This window comes from Eubalaena glacialis, chromosome 8 (genome assembly GCF_028564815.1).
Source record: "Eubalaena glacialis isolate mEubGla1 chromosome 8, mEubGla1.1.hap2.+ XY, whole genome shotgun sequence".
Taxonomy (NCBI): domain Eukaryota; kingdom Metazoa; phylum Chordata; class Mammalia; order Artiodactyla; family Balaenidae; genus Eubalaena; species Eubalaena glacialis.
The window spans coordinates 108,685,720-108,702,666 of record NC_083723.1 but is presented as its reverse complement, the minus strand read 5'-3'; the positions used below and the strand labels follow the sequence as shown (position 1 = coordinate 108,702,666).

At 37.4% G+C, this 16,947-nt stretch overlaps 1 protein-coding gene across 1 annotated transcript in view; it reads left to right on the top strand.

Moving 5' to 3' along the window:
- The window catches only part of CHCHD3 (coiled-coil-helix-coiled-coil-helix domain containing 3), a 280,521-nt gene that overhangs the window by 175,742 nt on the left and 87,832 nt on the right, over nucleotides 1-16,947 (top strand). The window contains exon 5 of the mRNA XM_061198062.1: nucleotides 7,628-7,711. Coding sequence (XP_061054045.1) covers nucleotides 7,628-7,711 — 84 coding nt within the window. The remainder of the gene's footprint in view (nucleotides 1-7,627; nucleotides 7,712-16,947) is intronic.

Genomic DNA, 16,947 nt, shown 5'->3' with positions numbered 1-16,947 from the left:
CTGACTCCCCACCAAGTGGATTTCCGAGTACGTCATAGTGCTAGTAAGTTCTGAATTGCACTGGAAAGCTGGAGAAGTAAATATATGGTTTAAAAATGTTTTTTCCTCTCTAAAGCTATAGAAGAAAGCTTGTAAAATTGTTTCTGATTTCATCTAGCACTTGATTTTGCTGCTTTTTGTCAAGTAGCACAATGTGTGCAAATGTTATGAGAGAACTACTGGAAAAATTTAAAGCAAAGTACCACTAGGTTGCTTTCTGTTTTAATTTATGTACCTGACAACCTCCTCACTTCATTGTTGGTTTACTTTTTTCTAAAAGGAACATTTATTTATTTATTTATTTATGGCTGCGTTGGGTCTTCGTTGCTGCGTGCGGGCTTTCTCTAGTTGTGGCAAGCGGGGGCTACTCTTCGTTGCGGGGCATGGGCTTCTCATTTTGGTGGCTTCTCTTGTTGCGGAACATGGGCTCTAGGCGCGTGGGCTTTAGTAGTTGTGGCATGCGGGCTCAGTAGTTGTGGCTTGCGGGCTCTAGAGCACAGGCTCAGTAGTTGTGGCGCATGGGCTTAGTTGCTCTGCGGCATGTGGGATCTTCCCGGACCAGGGATCGAAGCCGTGTCCCCTGCCTTGGCACACTGTGCCAACAGGGAAGTCCTACTTTTTTAATTTGAAAAACCACCTATCTTTGCCTTTGCTCTCTTTTCAAGAGAGTAGGCAGATATGCCCCCAAATGGCAGGGGACGTATTGGATAGGCTGTTTCCAGTAAGTTATCAGTATGAAAAAGCTGACATGTGGACCAGGGTCTTGAAGCTCTTTTTGGGAAGACAAAATAAACCGAAACAAACGGATTTGATCAAATCCTGGGGGTTTGGATGTGACTTTCAGACTTCGGATCAAGAAGTCTTTTGGAAGAATGGTCTTTGTCTTTCATCTCTTGGCCTGTATTGAGCTTCCATCAGGTCTTACTGTGTTAGTGGACATAATATTTCAGGCTGGGGTTTGCTCATAGCTTGTGCTTAATGCCTCTAAGTAGTCATTGAAAATTATGCTAAAGTTGATAATAGGATGGGCATCGTTCAGGTTCACGTAGATGAGTTACCCGTTTGAAGGTCACCTTCTGGTGTGGTTTGGAAAACAGTGCTTTGAGTATAAGTCTTTGTTTATTAATGCCACTTGATAAAGGCTCAGTGAACCCTATGTAATTTCTCATTTGTAACAGAAGTCTAGTATTCAGCTAATTGAATACATGGCCACTTTAGTTATTTTGTTATGGCTAATTGATATTCACAGTGATCATGTCTATTCCTTCTAAATATAGTATTACCTTATAAGTTTATGGTTCAACCCCTTTGGATATTTCCATTCTTTCTCTCTGTTACATGTCAGCATATGATTTTATTTTCGTTTGTATTGTGGTTTATATGTAGTTCTGACACAGAATAAAGCTCTTTTCCCTGCTCTTATTTGCCTGTTTGAGTTGATAGATATATAGGTTGATTTTTGCCTACCACAGATTATCCACATGATTGTGAAAGATTAAATCTTTCCCAGTTCATTATATGTGTGTTTCAGATGTGTTATAAGATTTAGAACGATAGGAAGTGTAGTTATAGGGATTTCCTGTTTAGATTGATTTAGAGTTGTTACCTTTTCTCAATCCTAGTAACTTCTGGCTTCATAACATCATCCCATGGAAAATTGAGCTGATACCTGCTTTTTATTCTACCTCTAGCTATTAAAATTGAACACTGGCACTTCAAGAAACTTTGTCATTTAAAATGTACAAGCTTTCCTGTAGCACAGAATCTTCCCTTACATGCCTTGTACTTGATGTGCAAAGTAACAGTACTGCCTCTGAGCTAGGTGATTATGATGTCACTGTGTTCCCAGTGCTGTGCACCCTGTGCCATATCTCAGTCCCCAGGAGCAGCCAGGCATAAGAGGGCTGAATTAACATGCCAAAAAGTTGTTGCTATGAAGACTTCTCTAGGAGCATACATGGAAAGGTACATGGAAAGCTACCTTTATTGTCATAGACGTAGTCCCACTTTTTACTTCTCTTGGCCTAATTATATCCTTTGTTGTAAACACCTTCAGGTCTCTTCTGAAAAGAGGCGAGTCTTTAAGGAAATAAATATGTGTTGTGTACTTCATTTTGAATCTGGCTACCAACACTGAGTGAAAACATCAAAATGTTTATGTGTTGGGTTTCTTAAAACTTGATTTCCTTATTTTCCTTCTCTTGTATATGGGATGCTCTTGTTTTCCGTAATGATGCACTTAGGCATTTTCTGTCATGTTTTCAAGCCCAATCACGTTATCCCAAATCTAACAGGATCTGAAAACTAATGAGTACACATTGCCTCTCTAGGAGGAATAGCAAACAGGAGGTGGGTGGAAAATTTTATATCCATTTTTTCCCCTAAGAAACGATTCTGCTATAACAGTGAATAATGTTTTAATCCTCTTTGTTTTCATTTGTTCGTGTACAGTGATTCCATGTCTGTTAGAGTTATACATAGAAGTTTTATTCCTTGCAGTTGGTTTACCGCTTTTTCTTAAGTTGCGTGTGACTGTCCATCCTCGGCAGCTATTAGCGTAGTCAGTGTATCCCAGGCTTATGTAACTTTCAGGATTCATTTGTGTGACTTTCCCTCCCAGCCTCACATTAACTGTTTCAAAGCAATGTGCCGCTGAGGTGTTGTGGCCATCTTTCTTGCTCTATTATTGTCCCCAGTAGATCTCAGACTATTGATTCTGTTGACAGTCGAGGGAGAGATTTGTGTTGTTAGCCTGTGGTTGGGTGTTTTCAGGGCTTTGGAGGTAGTTCCTCTTCAGTATGCATATCTGACCTTTTGGCATGTTGCTTTAAAAAAAATTCCAAGGATTATGTCTTAGAAAAGTGAATATGGATATTTCTGCATATCCTTTATTTAGGTTGTAATCAGCCTCTCAAAATTAAATTTGGTGGTTGGTGTAGTCCTTATTAGGCTGAAGCAGTATACTTGTGGTATTGAATTCTTAGTGTTTTCTAAATAGCTGTAGTAGAATATCTGTTACATTTTCTTTGCTTAAAAAAAGAAATCTCACTGTGCAACTATATGTGAACAAAAGCAACATTATTTAGTGAAAATGTTTTAAGAACCATGGTGGGTAATGTCATGCATTTAGTGGGGGAGAGAATCAAGTGCTAACACATTAAGCATGTAGTAGGTAAAATAATTTCCATGCTATAAATAACTGTTCAAGTTGTTAAATTTTTTTGGTTGTTAATATAATCGCTGAATCACTCACTCTTACAGCTTTTGTACCATGTTATGTTTCCATCTGATAGTCAAGGATAAATGTATGTGATATGTTTAAAAAATATTTTTTTGATTAAAGAAGTATAACTTTGTTATAGAAATTTTGGAAAATAGAGAATGGTCTAAGTAAGAAAACTATCCCACTATGCGTATCGTATCCACTGTTAACATCTTAGCATACATTACACTTTTCCTATGTCTACATAACTGGTTGCTCAACTTTCCCTGTCCTTCCCTTCTGTCCCCTACCCCTGTTTATTAACCAAAATTAGGAACTCAGTGTACATGGTAATTTGTGACCATTCTCCCCCCCTTTAATATTTTGAGTTAAAAAATCAATTATTCTATTAAAACATTATTTTTTAATGGCTCTCAATGTTTAAGCATTATGGCTAGACTGAAATCTTTATAATAAATATCCTGTTGTTGGCCCATATCTTATTTACACAGACCTCTGTTGTTCCCACTTTTTTGTTGCTTTAAATAATGTTGGCTGCATTTTCTTAGATATGTTTGTGTGCTTTTCTTAATATTTCCTAGGATTAAATGCCTAGAAGTGAAATTGGCTAACTGATATGCAAATTAACAGTAGTAGAGATATACACACACACATCCATATATTTATATAGTTGTGTTTATAAATTTTAATATGCTCTATTTGGATCGACTTAAATGTTTATGCAGTTAAATTCATTCTTTGTGATATAGAGTTGTTTGAGTTTTGACAAATGCATGCACTTATCTAACCACCACCATAATCAAGAAGCAGAATAGTTCCCTCACCTCAAAAAATTCCCTCCTTTGTCTTTTGACTACAAAGTGTGTTTATTTTTAATATGGAAAATATAAAGAAAAATAATTGGAAACTGTCCATAAGCTTACCACCCTGCTATAACTTCTGTTGAATATCCTTCTGGTCTTTTGTTTTTTTCTTCTTCCCTACAAAAAAAGAGATCATACTGTCCTTTCTGTTTATAGTCTTTTTCTTTTTCTTACTTAGTATGTATTGAGTATATTTTAATTTAACTGTTAGATTGGTTTTTTTGTCTTTTTTTTGGGCTGCGTTGGGTCTTTGTTGCTGCGCGCGGGCTTTCTCTAGTTGTGGCGAGCGGGGGCTACTCTTGGTTGAGGTGCTCAGCCTTCTCATTGCGGTGGCTTCTCTTGTTGTGGAGCACGGGCTCTAGGTGCGCGGGCTTCAGTAGTTGATGCACACGAGCCCTCGAGCGCGCGGGCTCAGTAGTTTTGGCACATGGGCTTATTTACTCCGCGGCATGTGGGATCTTCCCGGACCAGGGATCAAACCCGTGTCCCCTGCATTGGCAGGTGGATTCTTAACCACTGTGCCACCAGGGAAGTCCCTAGATTGGTTTTTGTTTTTGTTTTTGTTTCTTTGCAATTCTAAATAATCTTAACATGAATATCTTTGCATGTTGCCATAATTACTTAAGGTCCTAAAAGTGGAGTGTTTAGATCTCAGTGCATATGTACAGTTTTCAAACTTATTTACATTTTGTCAAATGGATTTTTAAAATACTTGTGCCAGTTTACATTCTGACAGACAGTGTCTTGAAGAGCGTGTTTTTCCTGTATCCTGGGCAATATTGTTTTTATATTTTTAAATTTGATAGATGGATTATGGAATTTTGTTATTTTAATTTTCATTTTTTGATTTCTTGTGGGGTTGGGTTTTTTTTTAATGTGTTTATTATTTACCGTTTTGTGTGAATTGCCAGTCTATGTCATTTGCATGTTTTTCTCTTGGCTCTTTTGGGGAGCAGGGTGGGGTGGAGGGCTTATTTTTTAAGTGCTCTATATGTTAGTAACACTAATTTCACAGTTAGAGGTTGGTATTTCTTTGTCATTTGCTTATTCATTTTATTTAATGTTTTTTTATTTAATGGAGGTTCTCATAAATCCATTCTTTTGCATTTCCTTTATATTTTGGAGGTATGTGTTGAATTTAGAAAGATCTTTTCTCTTTAGATCATATAGTCATGAATATTTTCTTCACACTTTATCAAAAATTCTTTCTCCATTTACTTTTTCTTTTATATTCCTGACAGACTAGTGAGGTTTTTACTGTGCTGTATCAGGGAGTCATAGATTATATACTTGCATATACATGTATTTTTATCTAATTTCAATATTTTGTTTTTTAATTATTCCTGTGCTTCCAAGCAGCATGAACTTTTCATTGAAATCTTCTATTCACACTGTAATAGCACGGTCACATTTAAATGTGTGCCAAGTTTAAGCAAGTCCTCTTATTTTTTTCCCCATTGCTGTCTTTGGTGTGCGTTTTAGATTCTATCTATCAGATTTCTTGGTTGACATTAGGGGGAAAAAAAGTACTTACATTGTTAAATAACTGTTTCTTTGTTTTTAACATGCTGCAGGATATTGAAGTCAAAGTAAGTAGCAAAACAATGACCTACAACAAATGAGCCAATGGGTTCACCTAAATTAAGCATATTGTGACAGTCACCCTTGCACCGGTTGAGCCAGGCGACCCTTGATCATGTTGCAAAGAAAATATGGCACAAGAATGGGAATGCCAAAATATATACTTCTGTTATTTCTTAAAATTACTAGTCAGGCATGTATTCAACATTCATTGAACAAAAAATATGTTAAAAACTTTTCTAACATGGGGTATTGTAGGGAGTTCTGTTCTCTCAGAGATAAAGGTCACTTAAACATAATAAAAATAGAAACAACAGTTTAAGAAATGCATTTTTTCATTCTCTTTTCCCGCCAATTTTATTGAGATATAATTGACATACAGCACTGTATAAGGTTAAGGTGCACAGCATAATGATCTGACTTATATCATCATGAAATGATGACCACAATTAGTTTAGTGAACATCCATCATCTCGTACAGATACAACATTAAAGAAATAGAAAAAAAAATGCTTTTCCTTGTGAACTCATAGGATTTACCCGCTTATGAACTTTCATTTATAAGGTAGAGCAGTATTAATTATCTTATCATGTTGGACATTACATTCCTAATATTAATTTATCTTACAACTGGAAATTTGTACCTCTTGACTACCTTCATCTAATTCCCCCTCCCTGCATCTCTGGTAACCACAAATATGATCTCTTTTTCCATGAGTCTTTTTGTTCGTTTGTTTTTGAAGTATAATTGACGTACAACACTGTGTTAGTTCCTGGTGCACACCATAGTGATTCGATATTTCTGTACATTACAAAATGATCACCATGATAAGTCTAGTTGCCATCTGTCACCATACAAAGATACTAACTAATTATAGACTACATTCCCCACACTGTACATTTCGCATTTGTGAATCATTTATTTTGTAACTGGAAGTTTGTTTCTCTTAATCTCCCTTACCTATTTCTCTCCTCCCCCATACCCCTCCCCTCTGACAGTCTGTTTCTTCTCTGTATCTATGACTCTGTTTCTGTTTGGTTATGTTTGTTCATTGTTTTGTTTTGTAGATTCCACATGTAAGTGAAATCATACAATATTTGTCTTTCTCTGTGTGCCTTATTTTACTTAGCATAATACCCTCTAGGTCCATCCATGTTGTTCCAAATGGCAAGATTTCAAAGAAATGCATTTTTAAACTTAGCTTGAAAAACATTCAAAAGTAAGCATCTTTATCATTATTTTTTTCAAGATTAAATATTTTAATACTTGATTTTTAATTTTGTAAAAAAAAAGATCTTATGAATTAGAAGTGGGATAACTAAGAGTTTTTAAATTACTTTTATTATTTTATTATTAATTATTTAAAATTATTCAAGTAAACAAATACAATAGTTTTTGCCCTTTTTGCCAAAGACAGCTACTTCATTAGAAAGGAAGTAGAAAATACATGTGTTTATATGCTGGTTTCACTGGGTGGGTTAAGGGTTCTCAAACGTTAAGGTTGATGTACAAAATCTTATATAGGCGTTTTCTTGTGGTTATCGCTCCAGAAAGCTGGTTAATAACCACGTGTCTTATACCTGGAATAAAATCAAAGTTTTATTGTGCAAAATATTAATCCTTGAAATTACTCTTCGAAAGAGAAGTTAAATAAAACTGTCTGTGCTGTATTCTGACATTATCAAAAACACTTGGACAAAGTAAGACACACCTGTTACAGTTAACAACAAGTGCAATGCAGACTCATTCTTTACATTTAGATGCAGCAGTCCTCATCTTATTAATGTTTTTTCTATGGCAGAGACCTAATAGATTGCAAAAATCTTCATCTTTGAATACTTATTTCTAATGCAATTTATACTTCTGCTTTGCTGTTACTGCTTTTTCTTCATATAGTATATTCTTCATTTCTTTTTTTAGGCTAAGCAGCTGGAAGAGAAAGATCGGATGATAAAGAAGCAGGATGCATTCTACAAAGAGCAGCTGGCTAGACTGGAGGAGAGGGTATGACTATTTCTTGTCAGTGATTCTCTTCTTTTACCACATTTGTGGTGTTCCCATGTATATATTTAAAAATCAGTACCTTAGCACTGTAACTGCTTTTTCTCGTTAAAAAGTGGCCAGGAAATGAAGACGCCAAGCATGCAGATCATTCTCGAAGATAATGTCATTTTTACTTTGGTAGTTTTGCGTATTGTTGTGTTGTTTGTTCATTGATGCATTTTACTACTAAGGAACTCCTTCCAGATATTTTCCCCTGTATGTTTAGAAACTGCATTGTCTCCAGGTCAAACAGTAGAGTGCTACTGTCGGCTTTCCCAAACATTGACTAAACTTGAGCACGTTCTCAGAAATGGTAGTGTTTTAAAGGATAAATTGTCTTTGTGAAAGCTGTTTCACTGCACTTGTGGCCAAGAAATGAATGTCTTTTTCAAAACTGGAGGACAGGAGCTAAATAGTAGGACTCAGGAGAAGAGTTAGGATGAGGAGTGGAGGAAGTACCTCTGATTTACCTGACCCTAGAATTTGACAGAGATGCAAAGAAGGCAATTAAGGCTGAAACAAAAGGAAGCAGTGGGTTTAAGAATGGGAGCTTGAGGACCCAATCAGTGCCCCTGTTCGATGAAGTATATTTGTTGTCTAGGATAAGTTCATACATAGACCATGAGGTTACAAAGCTAGCTTTCTCTTTGCTTTGATTGAGACCCCCAAAGTTGATTGATTTAGAATAGGTTGTTTCATAAGAAACTAGATAAACTAAGAAATAAACTATCCAGCCCCATTCAGTACAAATATTTGTAGGTTGATCATCTTCACCTGTCTCTGTATGTCACTGAACTGAGTGCTTCTTGAGTGTAGGGACCATTTCTCACTGATTCAGCAGATATCTGCCTAATATATGCCAGGCCCTGGTAGTGCCAGAGATATGCTAATGAAGAAAGTGAACTAAACTTCTGCCCTCGTGGAGCTTAAATTCAATTAAAACCTCGTCAACATGTTGAATGGCAGATTGTGATAATATGGGAAACAGTAAAGCGGGGGAAAAGGAGTCCCAGGGCCTAGGAGTGCAGGTGTGGGGTTGGGTGGAGAGGGAGGGCCTGTCTAATGGGATGGTATCTGGGAAGAGGTCTGCAGCAATGGGAAGCAGGCCAGCACCAAGAGGGCTTTTGAGTGGAAGAGTATTCTGGCTGCTGTCTTGGGCAAGAACTGAAGCAAGAGGGACTTAGAGGTAATAGTGGTAATTCAGAAAAGGGGTGGTGATGGCTTGGGCCAGGGTGCTAGCAGTGGAGGAATGAGATGTGGTTGGATGTTTCCCAGGCAGAGCTGACCAGATTTGCTGATGGTTTTGAACATGAGTGAAAGAAAGAGCTCAGAGATATTCTAGGTCTATGGCTTTTACAGCTAGAAGGATGGATTTTCCAAGGTGAAGGCTATTAAAATATGGATCTGGATGTGGGTAGTGGAGGAAATCAGTTCGATTTTGGATATGGTAAGTTTGGGATGCTACTTAAGACATCCAGGTAGAGATGTTAAATAAGCATAAAGTTGAAATGCTTAGCACAGAAGTCAGCACATTTTTCTGTAAAGGGCCAGATAGTAAATATTGCAGGCTTTGCAGGCCATGTATGGTTTCTGTTGCAACTACTCGACTCTGCCATTGTAATGTGAAAGCAGCCATAGCCAGTATGTCAGTGAACAAGTGTGACTGTTCTAATATATGGACACTGAAGTTAGAATTTCATGTAATTTTCAAATGTCATGAAATACTCTTCTTCTGATTTTTTTCCCCCAACCATTTAAAAACGTAACACCATTCTTAGGGCTGTACTAAAACAGGTGGCGGGCTGCATTTGCCCCATGAGTTGTGGTTTGCAGAAGCCTGTTTTAGTGCACAGGTTCTGACATCAGGTGGCTTGGATTCAAATCCCTGAATGGCATTTACCTGCTGCATATCATGGAGCATCTAACGTAAACTTCCAGTTTCCTCAGCTATAAAATGAAAAGTATAAAGCTATACTTACCTCATTAATTTGTTAAATGAGATAATTCTCACAAATCACCTATATTAGTGTCCAGGACAGGGTAACCATTCAATCAGTGGTAGCTCTACTTTTACTTCTGTCCATCCAGAGCACTGTTCCTGATATAATGAGTAAATGTTAGCTGAATAAAATGATTGAGTGAAAGTTTTTGAGGTGATTAACCAGGACCTGCTTTTTCCCCACCCAGTGATAGTTTTCTTTGCTTTCAAGTGTTTCTATGCTAGATACCTTTTGAAGTCCTCATCGATTACTGTTAGGTGTAAGAAAAGGCACTAATAAATATTTACCCATTTCTCATAAATCCACCAATTTGATAGAGATATTCAGTGATGGGTGTGAGGCACTGAGAGGATTTGCTCTCGGCCAATTAAAGGGTCTGCTTAACAGTTAACTATTGTTTCTGGTCTCAGGTTAGAACAAGGCGGGGAAGGTCAGGTGGATATGGTGTGCTGATACCAAATCATTGTCACAAACGTCTTCTTATAACACATAAACACACATCTTTTCTTTTTTGAAGATGAGGCTGGAAAGTAGTTATTTAGGAATTTTAACTGAAAGCTGAGAAGCTGAGTGAACTTAGAAGAATGCTGAGGTGGAACAATCACACTATTATTAGTTAATACTTAATAACTCCATACTTAAGAACGTGTGGTGGAAAGAATGCTAGACTAGGAGTCAGAAGGCATGGCTTTTTCATCTAGTTTTTTGACAATTCACCTAATCTCTCGTGGTCTCTGGTTCTTCATCTATAAAGTGGGGATAATACTCTGTTCCTTACTCACCTTTGTGAGTTATTGGAGGGACCAGATAAAATGATACATTTAAAAGCCCCTTGAAAACTGGAAAGAGCTTAGCAAATATAAGCTGTTGCCATTAAAGAATATTTCCTTTCCATTGTGTGCAAGATACTAAAAATCATAAAATTACTTTAGTGTTATTCAGCTTCCTGGTGTCTTCTGCCCATTTTATAATACCTTGTTTTTGTTTATTACTGCCATTCCTAAAGTACCTAAGGTGAATTTTGTCCAATTGAATTTCATCTAGGAATATTTGAGAGACATTTAGGTGTCCAGAGACGAAGCATTTTCTAGGCTTAATGCAAAAGATTGTAAAGAGGGTTTTTCCTGTGATGACAGTGAAAAGTACAACATCTAACCATTTCTGTTAGAAATTCTACACACTTTGTGTTAAAAGATGTAAAATGCCCAATCCAATAGTGGATAATGTAAGAAAAAAAATGATTGTGGTATTATAACTTGCAGAATCATTAACTTACAATGAAATCCAGGTTCCTGTTTAAAATTCAAGTTTAAAAGTGGATATAAGTACATATCTTTCTCTATTTTAACCAAGTGAACTTAAGAAACCGTACACTGAATATCAGGTGGTATATTAATGGAGAGGAGGGGACACTCAATCTTTTACAGAGTCATTACAGGGATGATTTCTAAGAGCACCGTACCATCTGCCCATCAGCTAGATTAGCAAACACAGTAATTGTATACATAATCACTTTTTTATGGCTCAGTCTTATTACTCAACTATTCATTTTCATTGACTTGATGCAAATTTCGTGATGTACCTACAGCATGATACCCCTAAGAGTTATTTTAATATCTCATTGTCCTTCTTTTACTTTGAAGTGAGAAATTCATGGTCATTTGAGAATTATGAACCCAAGTCTGTTGAGCATTTGAAGCACATTCAGTTCTATAGTACAGCTTGCTGTGCCTCTTGGTTCTATTTCAATAAACTCCTTATCAGTTAGACATTCCCTTGTGTGAATGGAGCTTTCTCGTCCCAGGTATTTATATTGGCTGGTTCACCAGGAGTCTGAGATAACTTTCTCCTTTCACTAACTCGGGAGGAGTAATAAGTGTAATTTAACTGGACACCAATTTCACGCTTCTCAGAACCAGTATGCAAAGCAGCAACTCTTTACTGAGAAAGAAGGTCAAAGCCATTTAAAAGTTTTTTGAGTCCTTGTTTCATTGCAAATGTTGCCAGCTTCATCAAACAACATTGACGTGGACGTGAGATAAACTTTTGTATTTTAAGAACGTGGACTTCCCTGGTGGCGCAGTGGTTAAGAATCCGCCTGCCAATGCAGGGGACACGGGTTCAAGCCCTGGTCCGAGAAGATCCCATGTGCCGTGGAGCAACTAAGCCCGTGCACCACAACTACTGAGCCCGCGTGCCACAACTACTGAAGCCCATGTGCCTAGAGCCCGTGCTCCGCAACAAGAGAAGCCACCGCAATGAGAAGTCCACACACTGCAACGAAGAGTAGCCCCCGCTCACCGCAACTAGAGAAAGCCTGCGTGCAGCAACGAAAACCCAACGCAGCCAAAAATAAATAAATAAATTGAAGGGGGGGGGGAAAGAACATGAGAGGTGTTGCATGTAGGTATGCCCTAATTGAGAGAGGCTTGAATATCAATTCCTGGTGGTTGAGGTAAGAGGCTTGAGAGTATTTATTCCTGTTGGGTGATTTGATGAAAGAAAGCCCAGGGCAGCTTTCAAAGAAAAGGTTCTTAGATGTTTTTAAGAAGCCTTTGCCAGTCCCTCAGGGAATTCTCCATAATGCTTTGTGTACCTCCCTTAATGTGCCACACTTATGATAACTGTGATTAGTTATCTGTGTTTATTTTGTAAACTCCTTGAGGATAAAGGTCATTTTCTTATTTCTGTATTTTCCACAACTCACGTAGTAGGCGTGCAGTGAACGAATCCTACATTTACTAAGCTTATGCTGTAAAGTTAGGTCCAAGCTATTAGTGTACAGTCCTTAAGTATTCACAAAATATTTAGTACCTTCATTAGTTGTTTAAATTAATAATCTAAATCTATCCTGTGAGAAAATCAAGTTTAACTTTGAATATCTGGATATTTATAGCATCCTCATCATCCTAGTAGCTAACAATAACATTTTTTGAGTATTTATGTTGTGCTGGGCACTTTGCATGGACTATGTCATTTTATTATCATAAACAACCCTATGAGGCTGTCAACCCTGTTGTTTAGATGAAGGTCCTAAGGCTTCAAGTAACTTGCCCAAGAATATACAGACAAAATGTGATCTGGATTTGAGCCAGGTCCAACACCTGAGCTTTTAGCCATTGTCCAGTACCATCTTTAATGTTTGTCAGTTGTGCACTTAAGAAGTTAAATTCTGCTGATTGCTTTGTTAGTTCTTTGGGTAGTAAATTAACTCCTTCTGGCTTCTAATACAACTTTTTAGGTCCTGATGTTAAAACTTGATCAGTGCTACCTTATAACCTGAAAATGTTAAGCATTCAAAATGCCTAATTTTCTCCCCAGGATTTGGCACTTCCTGGGAAAATTGGACCAAAAGAGAATAAACAGGGTCTTATTACTTAGCGACTGCAGCATGATACCCCCAAGAGTTACTGTAATATCTAGTTGTGCTGCTTTTACTTTGAAGTAAGAAATTCATAGTCATTCAAGAAGTTTAGAAATGTCTTTGAGACATTCATTCATTCATATGTTCACAGTGTTACTACAGGATAGTCATCTCATTCCATCTCTAGAAAGAAAACAAACTTTCTGTAACTGTTTTATCAACTGTTTTGATGGTTATTTAATTAGAGCCTGGATTGCCTGCTCCCGGAACATCCATTGCCTGGATATTCTTCAGGAAAGTGTGTATTTTTCCCGTAGTCTTTTAGCCCTCTGGAAGGAAATTGAGAGGCAGGACCAAGGCCATATTATAACAGGGCAGAATCCAGATTCTCCCAGGATCTTGTAGGATGAAGGACCCCTCACTCCCCAGGACATCTAGAGATATGAGTTCTTTGATGATTAGTGTGTCTTGCATGTCTGACTTCTCAATTATGAATTGAATTGATTTGCTCTACTGAATGCACTTTGCTCTTGGCGTTCATGAGAATGGTGGGGTTTGGCACAGCATGAAGAGAGCTGTAAGAGGCCTGGTGGCTTGAGGAGCTGAGGGAGATCAGAGAGCTTAGTTGGGTACTGTTACAGTGTTCAGATCAACAGGGTAGTGGGGTATGTATTGCTTTCAGTTTACAGGCTCCTCTGGATTTCAGCAGCTATTTACATACACATTGCAGTCAGCCGCATACAATTAAGGAGGAGAGGGAATTATACAAGCTGAGCAAAAGAGAGCAGGGCAAAGAGAATGGTGAAAAATAAATTGTCATTAAGAAGAAAAGTACTTTACTAGTTCATCACCTGTGGAGAGAGTTGCTAATTAAATTCTAAGGTCATGCTTACATCAAATGAGCAATTTTTAAAAGCCTTTTTACTTATAGTGGGTGGCATTTCTTCTATTGCATCACAGTGTTGGGCTCATCTGTATGATTAATTGGCTTTTTTGATTGCTTGACGACTTCTTTGTCATTAGTACCTTCATTTCTGTGTTCCTCTTTGCAAAGCTTGGGGGAAAAATAATGCCAAGAATGATAATAAAGAGAAATGACAACAGAACAGATTATCGCCAGCCCAGTGTGTTCCTTATGCGAAGAAATTATTATGCATTTTTACTACCAGATGAAGTCTGTCACTGTAAAAGTATCTCATTGAGCAGAGCTGGGTCAGCCATTTCAAGGGATTAATACAGGGTAGAATCACAGTTAGACCACTGACCTCTGAGATCCTAAAACATAAACAGTCTTTTTTGGGGTAGGACGATAACTACTTAAACTCAATTTATGGGATTAAATTGATTGATGTTTTCCCCCTGAGGTGCTTTCTCAACAGTTGTCAGTGATTCTAGGTCATATGGGTAGCTGATATATACACTAAATAATGTGCATGTTTTGGCTATGCACTGTGATATAGCAAATTTAACACAGTAGTTAAAAGCATAACTTTGTGGTAGATATGCCTCCGTAGGTTATGCTAGTTTGCATTTGTCGGCTTAGAGAGAGAGATTATTCCTTTGACACTTGGAAATTTTGTACTGGCCTCCTCATTCATCTTGAAACCAAGGCAGTTTCTCTGTGGTTTCTGTAGTTACCGAGAGTTGAAGAAAGAGATAAGCCTCTCTGGTCCAGGAATTTGGATGTTGAAGGCATAGAAGCCAATGTCACTTTTAATCGTAATGCCATTACAAACAGCAGAGGTTTCAGCAAAGTGGTTTTCAGCATGTACCTTGAGTTGCTCTGAGATTTTTTTTTTTATCATTAACAAGTAATGATAGTTCAAATAAATGCACTTAGATGTTAATTGTTCGGTAGAGAAATTAATAAGGCCCAATATCACCATATCCTTTGTTAATATAATTGAAACAGTTATTTATAACTTAGATTCAGAGACTGAACCCTTTTGCACTCTTACCGGGCTCCCTAAAGGAAGTTTATTATTGCAGATATTCCAAAAGCAGCAAGCAGGGTGGACTTTTTTTTTTTCTATTTTATTCTCCAAGGGCAAGAAAATTGATACAGTATAGTGAATATGGGGGTCTTATCCTTAATTCATTATTCAACAAGTCCTCCAAACACATTGGCTTTTCTGTTAACCTCTCTGAATTTTCTAATGGGAAATGTGGCTTGGGTAACCTTGAAATGCTTTTCTAATCTGGCTTTAGGGATACGAGACTTAAATTTTTTCCAGGATGAACTGTTAAAAGTGCATCCTGTAAAAATGATCCCTTTAACTGGAGCCAGTTTTTCTATGCCTAACTTTAGAGGAAAGATTTGCAAATCATGGTATCAGCACTTAATTTGGGGCTCTATTTACCATGTAGGCTGTCAAGAAGTATTAACCTTAAGGTAAGATGAGAATGTGGAGTTCAAAGCTATGGGCTGATGGCACAGAGTATACCAGGTATTAAATAGCATTATCCATCCTGCTTGCTACAGTAAATAGGATTTCACTATTATGATGTGTCAGGGCTTTCAGTGAAATCAAATTTACAAGACACTATACTGCCATCCTCTCTGCTGAGCAGCTTTATTCTGGGATCTTGCTTTCATATCAATCCTGTTGGTAGGAAATACTTGTACCAATTGTGCATGGAAATTATAATTTAATGATCTCTTCCTTTTCTCTATTCAGATCTTAGAATGGACCACTGTGCTTTGCAGCGATAGCCCCAGGGCTCTGAGAAAGAGATAATGTACAGTTCAGCTTTAAAGCCCAGTATTGCCTTTTTTGAGTGCTTGTTATGATCATAAGTGCTAAGATGCCAACAACATGGGTTGCATACTTTCTCAGCTCTTCACATTTCCTTTACCTTGTGAAAGACTCTACAGTAAAATAGATTCTGTTTACCATGACAGTTTTTAAAATGGTATGCCACTTGAATGTGTAAAGACAAGGTAAGAAATAAAGTGTTATGAAATCCAGGGAAAATTAATTCCATTTTTAAAGATTCTGTTCATTTTGTCTGGGGGGGCTCAGTCGGCTGTCTTATTTGAAAAGCAATTAATATCCCCTTTCCTTTCTTCGGAATCTTTTCTTGTTATTGATAAGAATATTGCACCCAGGAAGTCATTCTGTATTTCCTGTGTATTTGATTGAAAATGAGCTAAATCTCTTAAATTTTCTTTGCATCCAATTTCATAATTAGTGATTGTTTTGCTTCTTGGTATCTTGTTTATTTATAAATTTCAAATGTACTCCATTTAGGCAGACCAGCCAGTGCTTATTTCCCTATTTTACTGACTAAAAAATTAAAATACATGAATATTAATTTTTTTACGGGAAATTGCAGGGCTGGTGTTAGAAGATGCACTTGAATCCCAGTTTTATGTTCAGACCATGAGCCAGCTGTGCCTCTATAAGGGATTACGTTTCAACACATTAGCTTCATTAAGAAAGATATATTTGGTCATTAAAGCATTTGCAAATAGTATTATCTCATAACATCATCAAGTAAGAAGTGCCCATATCTGAACTTGGCATATAAAGCAGGTTGGCACGGTAAGGTCAGCATTTAATGAAGGGAATCTAAATCCAACCTGGCCATGGAGACTAACATAGGAGTTTGACCTTGGTCATTCTTATCAGAATTTGGGGCGGGGGGGGCACTAGAGGGGGTCATTGGCATTCACCATTCATTAAAACACACATTTGTTAAATTCCTCCAGTGAGCCAGGCACTGTACGTAGATATAGTGATGAATACAAACGGTACAAACACCTGTTGGCATCGGGTACAGTGCTTTTAATTGCCACAGTGGATCCGTGGAGGCTTTGCCAGACTGTTTTC